The sequence below is a fragment of the Rhipicephalus sanguineus genome, chromosome 4, assembly GCF_013339695.2.
Source record: "Rhipicephalus sanguineus isolate Rsan-2018 chromosome 4, BIME_Rsan_1.4, whole genome shotgun sequence".
NCBI classification, from domain to species: Eukaryota; Metazoa; Arthropoda; class Arachnida; order Ixodida; family Ixodidae; genus Rhipicephalus; species Rhipicephalus sanguineus.
In genome coordinates, this window is record NC_051179.1 from 129,524,495 (window position 1) to 129,542,688 (window position 18,194).

General features: G+C 46.2%; 1 protein-coding gene across 1 annotated transcript in view; it reads left to right on the forward strand.

The window, feature by feature from the left end:
• Positions 1–18,194, forward strand: part of LOC119390670 (gastrula zinc finger protein XlCGF8.2DB) — an 807,836-nt gene that overhangs the window by 703,986 nt on the left and 85,656 nt on the right. The window contains exon 2 of the mRNA XM_049415128.1: positions 1,414–1,491. Within this exon, the coding sequence (XP_049271085.1) occupies positions 1,414–1,491 (78 nt within the window). The remainder of the gene's footprint in view (positions 1–1,413; positions 1,492–18,194) is intronic.

Consider the following 18,194-nt stretch of genomic DNA (forward strand, 5'->3'; position numbering starts at 1 on the left):
GTTCTGAAAGGAAAGGACCCCCAGCACTTGATGGCATACCAGCAAAGCATAGACAGAATGGACTAAAATGTGTCGAACATGCAGGCGTTTAGTGAGAAGGTTCCCCGAGATGAACGCAAGAAGGTTCCCTGGAAGCTAATCCCACTTCCTCTTGACAGAATATCAATCACGAAGAGGCCTGTACTGGACTCCAAAGCTACGGCACCCAAAGAGCCACCTAGACCGTTTTCAGAGCTCTCGGGCATCGATGAAAAAGAGGAGAGTGAGCGCCTGGTTGATAACATGGAAAATTTTGCTAAAGAACAGGATTTTTAGTGCCTCCTAAGCCAAGGAAGATTCGTGACAAATGTCCTGACCGTCTTCCTGGTGTTGACTTTCATGCTGATGTAACCGAAAAAAGCACCGACAGACCTTGCCACCCACAGTGCCTCCTCGGATCCTGATCTGGCCTCCTCCAGGCATGCCACAACTGCCGTAACCTCCACGACAAATCCAAAGCTGGCCACTGGATGCACGTTTTACAGTTCCCATGATGTCGCAGCATGGCCGAGACTGACCACCGCGATGCAGCCAGTGTCGCCCATTAGAGACACTTCTGGCAGATCCCCAAACCAAGTTGCAACGTGGTTGGCACCAACCTCTGCGATGCAACCAGCACCGCCAGTCAGAGGCATTGTCGGCAGCTCCATGCTTGCAATCAAGGTAGAGTGTGATGACGAAGAGCAACAGCAGGGTTCAGGCGTGCAGGCAGCTAGCATGAAGTAGAAAAAGCAGCAGCTGGTTCAGGAACAGGTGTTATCCTCTGTGTCTCGTTCTTCACAATACCGATATGTGATGTCACATGACTGCTATGCAGATTTTCATCGAGATATACAGGTGGTGCGACATCCTGTGCTATCACAGAGAAAAATATTATTTTATTTTATCCATATTTCGTTATTGTGGCAATCATCTCCTCTGAAAAGGGATTTGTAGTGCTCTTGTTGAGTCGGCATAGAAGTGCGTTGGATGTAAAAGGAACACGTGGAATGCCTATATATAAAGACAAAGGTATTCTCGCAATTAATTCCAGCACTGCAGAGATCATTTAGCAGTATTCACGTTTATTTTCAATTTCAATGGAGTAGATTCACATAAACATCTACCAGTATACTATATTATTGTAATAGGCATCCCCAATCAATGTGCATAAAACAGTATGTAATAGGTTTGAGTCTTTGAGCAACATTGATGGCAATTACTAAAGGCTAGGTACAGCATCAGAAAAACATAAGACCAGGCGATTATAGAAAAGTATGTGTGTTTTCACCAGATTTTAATTTATGTCTGAAAAGTATTTATTTTAATAATTGCCATAAGTTCCTGTTTTGGTGTGTATACGTTGGTAACTCATCTTTTCATACTCTATTTCAGATTCTTGGACAGTTGCTCTCTGGAGATGCAACCATCGGGCACACGCCAAGACCAAGTCAATGTAGCAAAAGAGATCATGTAAGAGGGCTTTTATTTATTTTCTCCAGCAATAATCTTTGGCCTTAACACTCGCAACAACTGAAACCAATTTATTTCAGGATGACATTGCAGCAGAGCCAGTACAGCAGGCAGCAGTGGCGCTGGCTTGTGAGTTGGGACAAGCTGTCGAAACATCACCAGAGCCAGCATGTGACCCGGGCCTTGGCACAAACAAATTTGTTCAAGTGCAACTACCAACCCACCACAAAGCATCACAAGCAAATGGAATGAAAATTGTGGCAACAATTGCTACACAAACAGAACTACACGCTGTTTCTTCAGGTATGTTTCTACATTTGCCGTAAGATAACAAGTACTCATTTTCGCTGCAGGGGAACCATATCAACGAATCGGAATGTTACACGAAGTAAGGATAGCAGCTCACTCCTTTAGGATCTGATCTGGCATCACTGTACAAAACACTGGCGTAAGGGAGTACAACTGCTCCTGCAAGCTAACAAACTTTTGTGCTGTCTGTCGCTTCAATGTAAAGTATGCGCGAGAGCGCAGCAAGTGCAGTCTGTACAAAGGTATGAGCTGTCTACTGATCTCTTTGAAGATAGCACGCAACTGTGCTCGTTTCATCAAAGTGTAGTTACTCCCCGAGTAACTCGCCCAAGCACATAAACAAACAAGCGTGTTCTACTTCATTGAAGAGGAATGGCGATTATTGTTTCCTTCAAAATCTGCCCGAATAGCAGCTGTCATTATCCGTTTGCTCCGAGGAGCTTGTGCACATGGCACGAGGAGTCGCAGGTGTGGTATGGCTGGTAAGGCATCGTCACCTTTCCGCTGAGCGTCTGCTCTTCGCAGCTTTCATATTCCGCACTGGTTGGACCGGCATGGCTCGCACAATTTTCAGTTTTTACCATCTCGTACGTCATGTGAGGACAGTACTGCTAGGTTGGTTATGGTTTTGGTTTTGTGCTTTCTTGCTTATTTAAGATTATTTTTCGATTTGCTCTCAGGAACATGAAGTACATTTACTTGAGCATGGTCAAAAAATTTCCGGTGTTAGCTTTTCAGGCAAGGTAAATGCCTGGGGTCAGAGCCCAGTATCTGTCCTGGAGTAAGATCCTGAATTCCTGTGCTTTCCCTCTAAGCACGAACTCATTACTTGGCTTCTTGCATACCAGTTTCTGTCGTTCCTTCCTGAAGTCTAGGCAAATTTGAAACCTTACCATCCTATAGTCATTGCATTGTATCTTGCCAAGCACTTCCCTTCGACATCATGCACTATGCCAGAGTGTGTGCACAGTATGAAGTCTATTTCATTTTTAGTTTCACCATTGCAGCTCCTCCACGACTACTTCTGGTTCTCCTGTGTTTAGTAAAAGGTTTTCAAGCTTCGTAAATTGTGTTGTGTGAACTCTACTAATAACTCCCCCCTGGTATTTCTGGAACTGATGTCATATTCCCCCCTCTTCTCTAACTGAGGAATCTGACCTTTCTGTTAATGCAATGAACAATAATTTTACAAGTATTATAATATGCAATAATGTGCAATTATAATGTGCAATAGAACTCTGAGGTATTGTCGTGAGACAGCATACTGGCAAGCTCTCCCAGGAATCCAAAAGGCAAAATAGAACTGGCAAAGCTTTCGAAGTTAGTCAATAGGCGTATGATAGCCTACATAAAATGGTATAAGATAGAGATAGTGGAACATGCTCTTAAAGGGATGCTGAAGTGGTTTTACAATTCGGTAAAACTTTGTTGTTAACAAGGACCAACATTATTGTCGATGATGGCGTAATTTTTTTCGCTGTTGTGGCAGCAGGAACTTTCAAATACGCGAAAGAATAATTCGTTTTGCTCCCCCCAAGCAAGCGCGCCAAAAGTGTGGGCTTGCAAACAGGCACGTAGGCAAGGGGGGGGGGGGGCAAGGGGGTGCAAACAGGCACGTAGGCAATTTCGGGGGGGGGGGGCCGGGCCCGGGGGGCCCGGCCCCCCCCCCCCGAAATTCGTCCAGCCTTTTATGTTCCCGGGCAATTTTTTTTTCTTTTTGCCATGAAAAGACTTTCTTTCGAATCATTAGGCCTTGGACCCACCCCCGAAAAAAAATTCTGGCTACGTGCCTGCGTGGAAATGGACTAACCGGAACTACGTCATAGTCGGTAGTTTTGGCCACGGTGGTAGAATAACAGGTGGCCCGACGCGCTGCTCCGCCAATGCACCGCGCGTGTCACGGTGCTCGAGTTGCCGCCGCTTTTCCGCAAGGTGGCAGCAGGTATACTCTGGGCCGATATCTCCACTCCGGCGCATTTGAAAGCATGTGGCCAGCGTGCATCGCGAGCATTTAAACTGGAATTTACATCTTTAACATTTGAGAAAGAGATCCGCGGTGTATTTATTACACCAGAGAGGCCTTGAGCAACACTGAAGAGTTGCCATTGCTTAGAACGGACGCGCCACTAATGAAAGCATGCAACGCAACCAGCGTTGCAGCGGCGTCTCTTCCTTTCTGCTTGGTCATCTTCGATAAATGTGGAGTCGTCCGTGGGTGGAAGCGTCCGAAGAGCAAGAGCGTTCCTATGCGACGCAACCTTGCGTCGCAAAGTCGCAATCAGCCTTCGAGTCATGATCACAGCCAGATCACGGTGGTCGTGATTAGGTGATCCCACGGCTTGAGATCCGCTCTGATGCGTCGCGTTTGTTGCGCTCTGTCAAACCAACGCGCGTGACCGCATCGGTGTTTCCGCTCACTTTGCAAGCTTGAACCATGGCTGAAACCACAGTGGCTCGATCTGTGCCGCTGATGCGGCGGCCACCATGGGACTAAAATGCTTCGCTCCAAATTGCAAATTTGGCTACAAAACGTGCAAAGAAAAGCTGTGTCTTTTCTCCGTGCCGAAAGACGAAAAGCGACTGCAGTTGTGGAGAAATGCAATTCCACGGAAAGACCGCCAGCTACAGTCCTCGGACATACATACGATAACGTGAAAACCAAATGCTTTTTTTTTACTCTGTACACTCGCCGATAGAAATTTTCACGCTTTTGAAAAAAACAATACGCGCGCGTCTCTTGCAATCGGCACCCTGTGACAGTCATATCGGGACTACCCGCGCCGATTAAAAAATTTTAAGCTTCATAAAGCCTGGCGCTCTTACTTTTGCGGTCGAAGCTGGCAGACAGCCACTACAAGCTAGTAAAAGCACAAACAACCGTTTAAAACCACAAAGTTAGCTAGAAAAACTGGTTTTTACAGCCCAGCGAGAGCTTGCAATGCGCGTCTTTCGGCCCAAAAACTCGTCGCGAACCTAGCGGCGGCCGCGAGCAACTCGAGCAGTATGGCGACGCGCTCGCGGCGCTCGATGCGCCACCTGTTTTATTCTACCACCGTGGTTTTGGCGGAGCCATGGCCTCTGTGACTACTTCTGGCTGCGCGCATTGGTGGAACTGATCGCGAAGGCCATGCTTTTACAGAGCTGATGGCGCCGATGACGCGGCACACCGAAGTTGACGTCACCGCCTTCGCTCAGCAGTTCAAAAAGCCCTGCGGCTGCAGCCGCTCTTTTTTTGCCAAGAAATGTCATTTGCGTTCACTTCTGTGAACTCTTACATTGGTTTTTGAAATCAGCAAGGATCAAACTATGATTACACATTCCAAAGTCATTTCTTTAAAAAAGTGCTTCAGCTTTCCTTTAAGAACAGACATAAGCTTAAAAGTGATGAAGAGAAAACTGGTCACAGGCAAGAACCAGATGTATGCACTAAGAGCCAAACAAGGAAGGCAATATTATTATCAATATACGAATAAGATAGTTAAAGTAGCTGAAGAATTCCACAGAATTCTACAGAGTAAGGAAAGCCTTAGAAGGAATGCAAAGAGGCAAAGCCGCTGGTGACGATCAACTTACAGCAGGTTTTCAAAAGCGGGGGACAGATTCTGCCAGAAAAAACTGACCATCCTTTATACGAAGTGTCTATTGACGGTGCGGGTATCGGAATCTTTCAAGATTGCTAACATCGTCTTAATCCTTAAGAAAGGGGCGTCATGGAGTTGAAAAATACAGGCCGACCAGCTTGCTGTCTGTTGTCTACAAGCCATTTACAAAGGTAATAGCTGATAGAATTAGGACCTCCTTAGAAATCAGTCAACGAAAGGACCAATCAGCATTTTATTAAGTCTCTCGATGCACGGAAGGTTATTTTTTATTGCAACTAGTTCGATTAGTAATGGTTAATTGTACTCAGAACTCTTGACGCCATCGGGATCATTTCCCGATGACACCTTTTTCGGTACTGCCGGCCTTTTAATAAAAAGAAATTCAATCCTGTCTGCATTTTATACACTTGCTGGGCAAGAAGTCGGAATTGCCAATCCTTGCCTAAGGGTCTCATTGGAGGGGCCGTAACTATTAGTGCAACAAAAGTATGCAATATGTTTTCAATGATTGTGAAAGCTGAGGTGGAGGAGAATAAGTGGACAAAGTTTAAGAAATATAAAAAATGGTTTTTTTTAATTGTCAGAAGTTTCCATTGTTCGGTGTTTTCTTGAACTTAGCCCGATCGTATCTCTTTACTGAAAAGTTATATATATTGCTGCATTGCTCAGTTTTCCGAGTATGGGCGTCCAGTAGGGCGAGGCGACGAATGGCGACGGGGCTGAGGTGACCGGGAGCGACGATCGTGTGGGGACGGCGAACGGCTGGAGCGTCGGACCGATGTCGTCGGAGCCTCATCGTATGGTGCACCGTCGCGAGCGGGAAAATGCAGGGGTCGGTGGTTGTCGTCACGTCGATAGCCAGCAAACGAGCGAGATGGAAAGGTGCGAGAACGACAGTAGCGGGAAATATGTCCTACACCGTGGCAACGAAAGCAGATCGGCTTGTCGTCCTGCGTTCTCCACTGGACAGGGTCACGATAGCGGCGAAACATTTCCGGTGCACGAGGAGGCGTTATGGAACTGACACGAGGTTCTGTCAACGAACATACCGGCTGCAGTCCGACATTTGCAAGCTCCTCCCTCACAACCTGCTGGATCAACGAGATCGTTGGTCGAGGATCATCAGATGGCCGCGTCAGGAAAGATGATGGCGACGCCGCCTCGATTTCTCGGCGCACGATGCGAACTACGCTCTCATTGGTAGGCGGTTGACCGCATGGCGGCTGAAGGTCCTCGCAGGATGATGTAGCGGCCGTGTTCGGAAGTCGCATGAAATGCTGGGCAATGCGGCGACTCTTCAGCTCTTCGAACCGGCGGCACTCTTTGATGATGTCGTCCACGGTTGAGCAGTCTTTAGACACAAGTAAATTAAAAGCGTCGTCCGCAATTCCCTTGAGCAAATGGCTTACTTTGTCGCCCTCTGACATGTTGGCGTCGACACGACGGCAAAGGGCCAGGACGTCAAGGATGTAGGAGACGTATGATTCGGTGGAAGTTTGTGCCCGACAGGAGAGTTCTTTAGAAGCGGCCCGCTGGCGTCCGACGGCTCTACCAAATAGGTCGCGAAGCTTCTGTTTACAGGCATCCCAACTTGTTAAGTCAGCTTCATGAGCCTGAAACCACGCGCCTGCTGTTCCGCAGAGATAGAAGTCAACGTTGGCGAGCATCATTGTAGGGTCCCACCTGTAGACCGCTGCAAACCGCTCGTACTTCGCAATCCAGTCATCGACGTCAACGTGGTCGGTGCCGCAGAAGTTACCGGGATCGCGCGGTTGAGTCAATACGACCGGCTGTACCGGCTGTACCGGTTGTACCGGAGTCACGGTCGAAGCGGCAGCAGCAGAGTTGCTTTCTGTTGACATATTGAGGCCGTCCAGGACACGTCCGCTGCGGAGTTCCGTCTTTCGTAGTACCCAGCACCACCACCAAAATGTTACGAATATATTTAACTTGTTTACAGTATGGAATAGTCCAGCAGTCAAGATGGCGGTTGTGTATCTTCAGAACAACGACACGTCGTCTGCCTCCTCTTCGCACACCTCCCCAGTCATAGCTGCAACCCCGCTACAATATATAAGATTCGGCAGTTTAGTAGATAAGTATGCAAAGAACGTAATGCGGAATTTTTGTCGCTCTGCTACAAGGCTTTTTTGCGATAAAGATCTTCAAAGTAAAGAAAATAACGTTTCCTGATCCAATTTTGAGGTTTTTTATAAGAACATCTACACTACACATAAAAACTAAAAATACCTCAGCAGAAGCAAAAACATGCATATATTTAGTTAAAGAAAATTCAGCTACCTAACTTAATATATTTTGTGCGATTAATAACGAAAGTTGGCCAAAACAGCAGAGCGGATGAGCGCTCCACTCCACCTCTTCGTCATTATTGATTTTTTGTGCTTCGAAAAAATTTTTGGTGGCAAAACAAATTGCGGATCTCTTCTTTCCACTCATCAGGCAATAATATATAAAATTTTCAACTAAATTTAAGAGGTCGACCAGCCATCGTTTGTTCGATCTTACATGTAATCAACCAGTACTGAAAATGTAATTGATTAAGGCACTTCTAACGTTCAAGCCTGGTTGATGCCAAGGGTAAAAGTATATTTGAGTGTAATTGTCATTTCTGCTCGCCTTAAAGGGCCCCTAAACCCCCTCCGACATTTTCCCAAAGATTTCAAGTAAACAAGCGCATCGCGTGCAGAATGCCGTCGCGATCAACGATGCCACACGCCGCAGCGCTACAGGTCGCGGGCGCGCCACAATTTCGAAAAAACAATAGCTTCTCCTTTCCGGTCCCCGCCATTCCCGCCACTGACATGTGTGACATCACCAGTGAAACTATGACGTTATCAGTTTCGATGCTTGCGATTGGCCGAACGACAACCGACGACTTCCGGTTACTCTGCCAACAGCTGTTCGTGCGCACCTTGCTGTTCTTGGTCGTGTTGCCGCTTGCGAATCGACATCTGCGGCCCGTAAGGGCCCGCTCACGCTAGCGGCAAGCCTGCCGCAACGGCGCGGTGCCGCAAAACGTCGGCCGTCGCCGCACGCGCGACAGCAGTCCAACTTGCACGGCAAGCTACGCCGGCAAGCCTCCGAAAAACATGGCCGCAGTGCCAAAAGCGGTTGTCGTCCACCTCGAGTCTATCAAGTGGCCGCCGTGTGCTCTGTAGCGTGTAAGCTCCGAACTGATGCTTCCATTTGCTTTAGATTCATGTCCTTAAGCTTCGACAGCAAAGTATTCGTACCGATTCAGCCCCGTTTTGGAGAGCCATACTCAAATAATCGATGCTGTAGGCTTAGCGAGTCGAGAAGAGCGCTTCCGAATGCTCGGAGGACATAGATTACGCGTTTGTTAGTTGTTTCTAATCCTCCATAGCTGGCGCCACTTGACCTGGCGCCAGCTTGGGGACATTTTATTTGGTTTTACGCGACGCTTTCTTTAATGCTGGACAGACTAAAACGCAACTGCCAAGTCGCTAGCGTAATTACACATCCACGCCTTGCGGTTTGATGAGCTCCGTGAACTCATCTCGAGCCGAGGTGGTCTGGCACGGCGTGTCCCTGTACGGGTCCCATCACGTTGGCGATCCTTTGAAGGCGTGCGCGCAACACAGGGTCCATACCGGCCCGATTCGTAGGGGCACGGGCCGGCACGGCAACAACAGCGGTTAGTCAACGAACAGTGCACCCAGATACCACACAGAGTTGACGGCGAGCTGGAGCGTCGGAGTCGCGGCAACCGGAAGTAGACGCAGCGGTGACGTATGCCACGCGACATGAGGAGGGCAAAGCGGTTTTGGAAGAGGGTAACGTAGGAAAGAGGGAAAGAAGCGATCGTCGCGTTTCGATCATCAAACGTGTGTAACTCCGCTATTAGGGCACTGTTTCGAAAAATTCTCACGGCTACGTGTTCGTTGTAAACTTGAGCGCAACTTCCTCACCTCAACTAAATTTCGACCGCTGGGTGGTTTAGGGGCCCTTTAAAGGGACACTAAAGGCAAATAACAATTGTCAGAGTGAAAGCTCAATGTATGACAACGTCTAAAATGGCAATATTATCAACAGCAGTACCCTACTTACCGAGAAATTAAGCTAAATGTGTCACACGATGAGCGCCTCGAGCGGCACATTTTGGAAATGTTCCCGATGACGTGAGAGAGTTCGACTACAATTAATCACTCGTAATCAAACTAGCTGCAATAAAAAAAGAACCTTCCGTGCATCAAGAGACGTAATAAAATGCTGCTTGTTCGTTTCTTTTTGATTCATGGAAAAAAGAACCTCTTTGGTGTTGCCATGGGGAACGGCGCGCGTCGTTGAAAGGTTCCGATTTCGCCGAACTGCGCTTCGCCCAGCACCCTGCTTCGCTCATGCGGTCACGTCTGAGCAGTAGTTTCAGTATCGCGTACTGCCGCGTGTTTTGCGCGCTCATGAAAGTCGCTCTGACAGAAAATTAGAGAAAATGCCACATGCATGTGATGTTGCCGGATGCCCGAATGGCGCACGCCACCAGTGCACGCCGCCGCGCAGTAAAGGCAGGCATTGTTGGTCACGGCAGCAGTGACGTGAGAAACACCGCTTTCAGGCGGGTGATTTGAAATGTGCTAACGCGATGCAGACCACTAAAACGTGATTTTATTTCAAAATAAGCACTTCCTTGGCACAAAAGTAGCACAACGAAGTTTCTGGACCGTCATTTCAACAATAAACATTCACTTAATATTTGCCTTTAGTGTCCCTTTAAAAGTAGTCTGTTTGCTGTTGCAAATGTTTCCATTCTTCCTTATTAGCAACCAAAAATTGCTAGCTGTTGATATTGCCTTTGGGGCATTGCAACAGCTTCTTCATAAAACTTATTTACCATTTTATACTCATGTTGCAGCCTTATTCATTATGAACTCGTGGTTGTGATAGTGATGTGACCATGTGCAAACTGCTACTTCAGATTGGTTGTTATGAAACGTATGAAATTGACTAGTCACTTTTCTCACGGATTGTCTGTAATTGAGAAAATAATGGACTTCATTGCAACGTCTAAATTTGAATCATCGTGCGGAAATTGTGCTCGTCTTACCAAGGACTGATTCACACTAAGCATTTAATAATCCATCCTTTTGTTTTTACATATCTGTCAGTGCCGAGAGAAACAATATTCAGATAAGTTGCCACAATGCTCGGTAGTCGCACTTTGATTTAACACTGTAAGATGTAAATACTGATTCATAAGTGGCTGAAACACTATCTGGTTAATCTGTGACTGATATCCCTGGTATCATTATGCTTTCATTGAAGCAGTATTTAGACGTTAGTGGGCAATGTGTAAAATGTGTCAGCAATATGAAGAATTAGTTCCTTGTGTAATGCACATCATGTGCATGGCAATTCTGACCACCAAAAAACATGATGCCATTGTAACCTTTAAAAATGTTACTTATTTCTTTTGCTTTTCCAGTTTCCATCACATAAACTTCTTCCACTGATATTTTCTTTGATATGCTTCATGTGTTGGATGGAATATGATGTGGTTCTTTTGCTGTGCACTCTGCAAACAGAAATAGAGGAAGTAGTTTAATGGGCTAGTGCATTTCGGTGCACATTCAAACACATTTGACTCTATATATAGCATCGGAATTGCATCTAGATCAGATTCTATTTTTGGGGGGACCTGGTGTTCGCATTTGTTAAGATTAGAATTTATGTGTAGCAAGATGGGAATTTTCATAAGACTTGCTGTGTTGGTGCACAATTGCATAACAGTAGCTTTGGTTTGTGCGAGACAAGGTGATATCTACCTCACTGACATGCGGAACACCCCTTGTGCATTGCCTGCTGCTTTAGTTCAGTTGCATTTGGTGCATGGCACATAATTGCCTTTGTGTGCTTTCGATGGCTTTGCAGGTTCCTTGTCTTTTGCATCCCTGGAGCAGTCCTCTTTGGCGTCTGTACGAGGTCGACTGCAGTCCTGCCAGCAGTGCACCTACGTGACACGGAATAAGGCACACATGAGCAGACACCTTCAGGAACATGTGGGCGAGCCCCCCTTACAGTGCCACTTCTGTCAAGTGGCATTCACTCACAAGTCCAAACTTGTGTCTCACATGCGCACCCACACAGGAGAGCGTCCCTTCTCCTGTGTCCACTGCAATGCGTCCTTTGTGCAGAAAAACAACCTCGTGAGACACATCCGCATGCACACAGGAGAACGGCCTTTTTCCTGTGTCCACTGCAATGCGTCCTTTGTGCAGAAAAACAGCCTTGTGAGACACATCCGCAGGCACACAGGAGAGCGTCCATTTTCTTGTGTCCACTGCAATGCATCCTTTGTGCAGAAAGACAATCTCTTGAGACACATCCGCGTGCACACTGGAGAGCGGCCCTTTTCCTGTGTCCACTGCGATTCCTCTTTTTCAGTGAAAAGCTGCCTCATTGAGCACATGCGCACTCACACAGGGGAGCGTCCCTTCTCCTGTGAGCGCTGTAATGCATCCTTCATTCGAAAGAACAGTCTCGTGAGACACATCCGCACGCACACTGGAGAACGTCCCTTTTCCTGTGTCCTCTGCAATGCATGTTTTTCACGGAAACACCACCTCACGGTCCACATGTCCCATCATCATGGAAGCAAAAGCCATGAACGTGAGGGACCTACAGGGATCCCTGAAAGAGCCAGTAAAGAACTTTGCTGTCTAAAATTTGTGATGGAAAGATAACTCAGCACTTGTGTGACGGTGAACTTTTTGCGAGCAAGTGCTGCAAAAAGAAGTTCCCCACTTCGGCCTGATTTTTGGTTTCTTGCTCGGCCCTTCCGTCCCTTCAAGTACCATGTAAACCTGCAGGCGCCCGAGGCATTATTGCAGGGGGATACACAGGGTAACATATGCTTACATAAATGGATAATATGAAAACAAGATCAACAACAACAAAAAAAAAAACTATGGCGCGTAACAGTATGTCTCTGAACGAAGTTTCAGTGCGGCAGTCAACAATCTCTGTGGAAGCTGATTCCACTGGGAGATTGTGTGTGGAAAAAAAACGAGTATTGGTCTACGTTTGTTCTGCAAAAAACTTTCTCTTATTTTTAGAGTGTGGTCACTTCTGTGAGACAAGAAATGGGGAGGTTAAAAGTACGATTCTTTATCTATTTTGACCAAGCCATGAAAGATTTTGAAAAGCATTTCTAATGTTTTTTCTACGTGTACTTAGTAATTCCCACCCCAACCTATCCTTTATTGCAGTAACACTAAACGTGAAGTCATAGTTAGAACTGAGAAAACGGGCTGCACGGTTTTGTACCAGCTTGAGCATATTACATAGGGTTTTACTCTGCGGGTCCCAAGCCACACAAGCATACTCGAACATAGGTCTGACGTTCGAAAAATAAAGTAATTCTCTGATTTTGGGAGGAGCTAAGCGGAAGTTTCGTTTAACAAAATTTAACATTCTACAGGATTTCACTGTAATATACTCAACGTGTTTAGTCCAAGTAAGATTTGATGAAAAATGAACACCAAGGTATTTATAATCAGTTGCTCGCATTAGCTGGACAGAGTCTAATGTGTAATCAAACAGGTGTGGATCGTGTTTACGAGTGAAGGAGACTCATTGACACTTACTAGGGTTCAGAGACATGCCACCTAACACACCAGTGCATGATACTATCTAAATTGTGTTGCAAGTACTCATGGTCAGAGACAGATCTAATGAAATGGTAAATCACACAATCTGCATACAGGCGTACTTTGCATGAAACATCTCGAGCAATATCATTGATGTACACTAGAAACAACAGAGGCCCCAGAACTGATCCTTGAGGGACTCCCGAAGTAACAGTAACATATTCAGATTGGGAGCCATTAATTACTACACGTTGCATGCGATCTTGTAGGTAACACTTAATCCACTCAACCAATGCAGGAGTAATACCGAGCGATACCGAACGTAAGATGGCGTCAGCTGTTACGTCATGGCGCCCAGCCAATGACAAAGCAAGGCTTCCTCCTCGTGTCACTTGTGACCGAACGGCTTGGAGAGAAAGAAAAATTCGGGAAGGGTTAGGCACTAGTGACATAAGCAAATGTGCCTCAGCACATGCGCAACTGCCCTAGTGGTAAGTCGCGAAACACCTCTTGATAACGGAGGCTCGTTCGGGCGATATTGGTTGTCCCTGTAGTCCCGGCCACACTCGGAACGGCAGAGGGTAGCACAGCTAGGAAAATGAAAATAGGGACCGCGCAGCCAAAATTGCAGCATCGCAGGACCAAGGCGGCGTTTCATAGTGCAGAGAAACAATCGAAGAAGTAGGTGCTGCGTCAAGTTGCCCATGGGCAACATTACATCACTTTGGGGTCGAGGAGGACTGCACTGGCGCTTAGAGGGGCGCGTGAATGGATTTTTGAAATGGTGTGTCTGCGCGGCGCCCATGACTGGGATACTCGCAAAATGTGAAGGCTGCCGTCATCTGTGCAAATAAGGAAGCTCATTTTAGAGGTGTTAATAAAAGGTCCTAGCCTGTTCACTGGCCCGATTAGGCGGTGACAGTGAAAGCTTGATTTAAGGCTGTCAAAGATGCTTAGTTGGGCAATTCACAAGGGAGAATGGCACGAAGTCGTGGTAGGGAAGAGGAGTAGTAGAATATAAGATAAAATAGAGAGACCAGCTTCTCGGAAGTCTTGGGTTCTATTCCCAGTGCTATTCCCATCACTTTTTCTAATCGGCAGGTTAGGCACCCCAGCCTGGTGCTCAGTTTTATAGGTACTCATTTCTCGAAAAAGTGGATTCTTTTCTCTAACTTTCGCTTCGTTTACCCTTTTGTGAACGATGCTGAGCCTTGCTTGCTTATGGTTTGCAGAAAGATAAGTCTTTATCATTTTAAATCACTACCATAGGCGTGCGCAGGGTTCCTCATCAGGGGGTGGGGCGAAGGTTTGTCGCAGCGTGCCCCCCCACCTCCCTACTAAGTCAATGTATGGGGCAGACTTTGCCCCCCCCCCCTCCTAGATGACTAGGGGGCGGCCCCCCCCCAAGCAACATTTTATCCTTGGCAAAATGTCGGCCTGACGTCGCTGGCCAACTGCACTGTCGTTGGCCCAACCTTGGCACCCGATGTAGGGCCGGTCTCGGGGATTGACATTGGCCTCATGTGGGCCTGCGTCGGCACCCAATGTAGGCCCGTCCACCGTGGCCGACGAGGCCGAGTGCATGCCGCTCGCGGGTTGACTAATGCCCGACCTTACATAAGCGTCGATTTACCGACGGCCGTGGGTCGGTTTGCGGACGTTTTTCGCTAGTATTGCTCTGCTTTTTTTTTCTTTTTTTTTTGTGCGTGTTCTAACAAACGCATCAATTGTTTTTCTGGTGTGTTGATGCGTGTCGTATTTAATGTGAACGGGCAGTTATAGAGGCGTTAACTCTATCTGAATTAATTACGGGCAGAGTGTACATGTAAGACGGAATTAAACGCCTCTAACGGTCTGCACTTGTTAACGTGTTAATACGTAACACACAATAAAAGAAAGACGTGAATATAAGTTTTCTCTCTTTAGATCTTTATTTTGCAATTGTATAGATGCACTAATTTTCCATGCAACATTGTTCGCACGGAGCGTTTGCAATCAGCCCTTGTGCAACGCAACCGTACAGTCCATGTGATCACGGCATGACTAACGCTGACACATATAAATATAAAGACGGGACGGCATTCCTGTTGGATCGGCTCCCTTCTTTCGGCCATTCTCGTGCTCTTGGCCCTGAACACGTGCGCAGATGCGACGTTTTACCGTCGAGATGTTAGACTTGCATTTTCTCTGTCGGGAAAAACCTGAAAGAAACAACAATGAATAACTACTGTGAGAAAGGTAGACTATTTACTTGACCAGTTGCACAGACATGTCGCGTCTAGAAATCTATTCACACAACTAAACAAAATAATTTTTGTCGCCTGCACAAATAAGAAAAACACTGCACTTACAATAAATGCGAGTGTGCTGAAATTCCGAGAAGTGCTTCAAGCTCCACAGCGCACAAACTAGATAATATGTGGAGAGAGGATGGATCGAGGTTTTCGTTGTTGGCTATGTCACTGGAAAACAAATGGTACAATAAACTAGATTAATGAGAACACAATCTTACCTTCAAAGCAGCCGCGGGCCAGTCCCATATGTGCAGTCGGCATTTACAGCACACCTGCGACCAAATTCAATGTGAAAGCGATTGCGTGAGACTTTCATAACCAAGCATGCATCTTACCAGAGTTCTTTTCAGTTGGCGAGAGCAGCGCAGCACGCTATTCACACTACAGTCCTTGTTGCAGGGTCCCTAGAGGGAAAACGGCAAAATATGTCGCGGCTTTACAATAAGATGCCACAAATAAAAAACAAGAAAATCTGACATATTTGCCCGTCAACGACGTCTCTGGGTCCACAGACAAGTATAACCGCCGTTCGCCTGAACATTTCTGATCTTGCCAGCTAGAAGAGACGACCAGATTGACGCATCAATTGTGCAAATAAAATTTGATTTTTGTCGCTAGACAAACAACTCACCATGCGATACAGCGAGGAAATAAAATGCCACTTACGAGTTCGCTTCAAATCCTCAGGCAATGGGAGAAGGCCGCCTCCAGGATCAAGGCAAACGAAATGCCTCTGAGTGCTTGCCCGTCTCTGTGCAGTGTTTCAGTCAGCACGTCCTCTCTCGAAAGAGCTACAATTTGGCGGGAACTGACGCATGGAGCTTGCTCCCCTCCCCAGCGCTGTGGCAAAGAAAAAAAAAGAAAACGCGAGAGGTGCGGGGTCCGGCGCCCCGCTATGGTAGCCCCGCTGCACGCCCCGCCTCCCTCTTCGTTCCTCCTTTCAGGCCTTGTCATTCTTTCTGGGAGAGAGATCTCACCACTTTTTTTTTTTTTTCGGAGGAACGCACGTGTTGCTTATATCAGCTCTTTCGGGTGAGAAAAAAAAAGGAGCGGGAAATTTCAACTGAAGCACATGCCTGAACATTTTAGGGCAGCGCTAATGCGTGCAAGAAGCGGATCGAATTTGAATTGAACCGTTTTCGTTGTTAACACAAAATATCGTTGGTACTCTAACATTAAAACAAATTAACATGAAAACCATAAACTGAGCATCAAGTAGAAATTTTAAAACTCTTCAGTGTGTGCGGACTATCGAATTCTGGCTCTGCAAACGACGTATAGCTTATGACCGTAGAAATTATTGTATTTTTACGCTAATTTCGTGTTTATTTGGGCATAGATGATATTTTGAAATATTCGTATTAACGCATATGGGCTATTCCCGAAGACCGAATCAAGTATGACGATATTCGATTCGATATTCCAAATGTTCAATCTTCGCACACTTCTATATTTAACCATTATATCTGATGTCCCCCCTTTGTCATGCGGCTCGATCAGATCAATCATATATTTATATTCACGACAGTGCTAAAGCGTGAGCACCGTGCTAGCGTTCCAGAAGTGCCGAACTGTCCCACTTGAGCTCATAGACAAGGCGGAGGGGGATGATAATTTTCCGTGGACAGTTCAAAATCGTAGATATTTTAATAGAGCCTAGCGCGCTATAGTATCACGATCAAAATTACATTTCTGCTCGGCACTCGCATTTATTCCCATTTATTGCTGTTGTTCAACTCAAGTGCTTTGCATCTAATGCATGCAAAGGCGGTACGTTTTCTTGAGCTTCAAGCAGAAACCGTAAACGCTCAGTACACTTGAAAAGCACTCATGTCGTACCACTGTACATTGAGCATATAAGTGCTTCATCATAAGAGGTAGGGCTTGATCGGTACTCATGACAATGCGGCGGAGGATTCTCGGCGGCCCGATCGCTAAAGGTTGCGAAGTTCCTTGCGAAACAGGTGAAAAACTTCGACATTTAATTCCGCCCCTAACCAACTCCGTAATTGTACCTTTTCATAGTCAAATACTTAACGCGCACATCAGAAATATTCGGCTGGATTCGGGAATGCTGAGGCACAGCAAACATAACTTTAGTCTTGGGTTATTGATTGGAGCAGAACTGCAAATGCGACATCATTCTTAGACAGATGGACATTTAATAAGCTGCAAGAACGCCAGATTTTAAGATCACTGGGCAATTCAGCTTTTCATATAATCAGTTAGAGCTTTCGCGCCCCTGAAACACGCAGCTGAAATTTTCCAGCAAAGTTGTACAGTCCGCGAGATCTCTATTTCGCACGTTTCGTGTGACGAAATTAATATTTTTTGGGGCTCGCTATAAAGCAGCCAAAACCTTTCCGATGGGAGAAAGATTGAATTAATTCATTTTCAATAAAATTTATTACTAATAGATGGTGTAATGTACGTGGTCGGTTACAATCAACGTGCCATTTGCGAACTATTTCAGTCATTCTATACCGCAGCCCAATGGACCATTGTAAAGCCACATTAAAGATAAATTCGTGTGATTGCACTTTCTTATCCTTTATGTACTTCCTGGTGGCAAATACATTGATCTCCAGAGTGTTCAAATCTTGCGATTTCTCAAGGTTATAAAAATATTTTAACGATATGTCTCCAAACGAATAATTCTTCACAACGCCGACGAATTCCAACTTCCCTATTGAGTCAATGCATGCGCTCATCATTATGGCCATCGCATGTCTAGTCAGCATCCGAATAATAGCTTAACTTCAGTCAGTTCGGAGCAAAACTCGATGTTATTCCTTAGCCGGAAGTTTCCCTTACGTCTGTGGTTGACGGTCATTGCTGTTTTCCTTGTTTGACCGAAGGCCGTCATCGCTGTT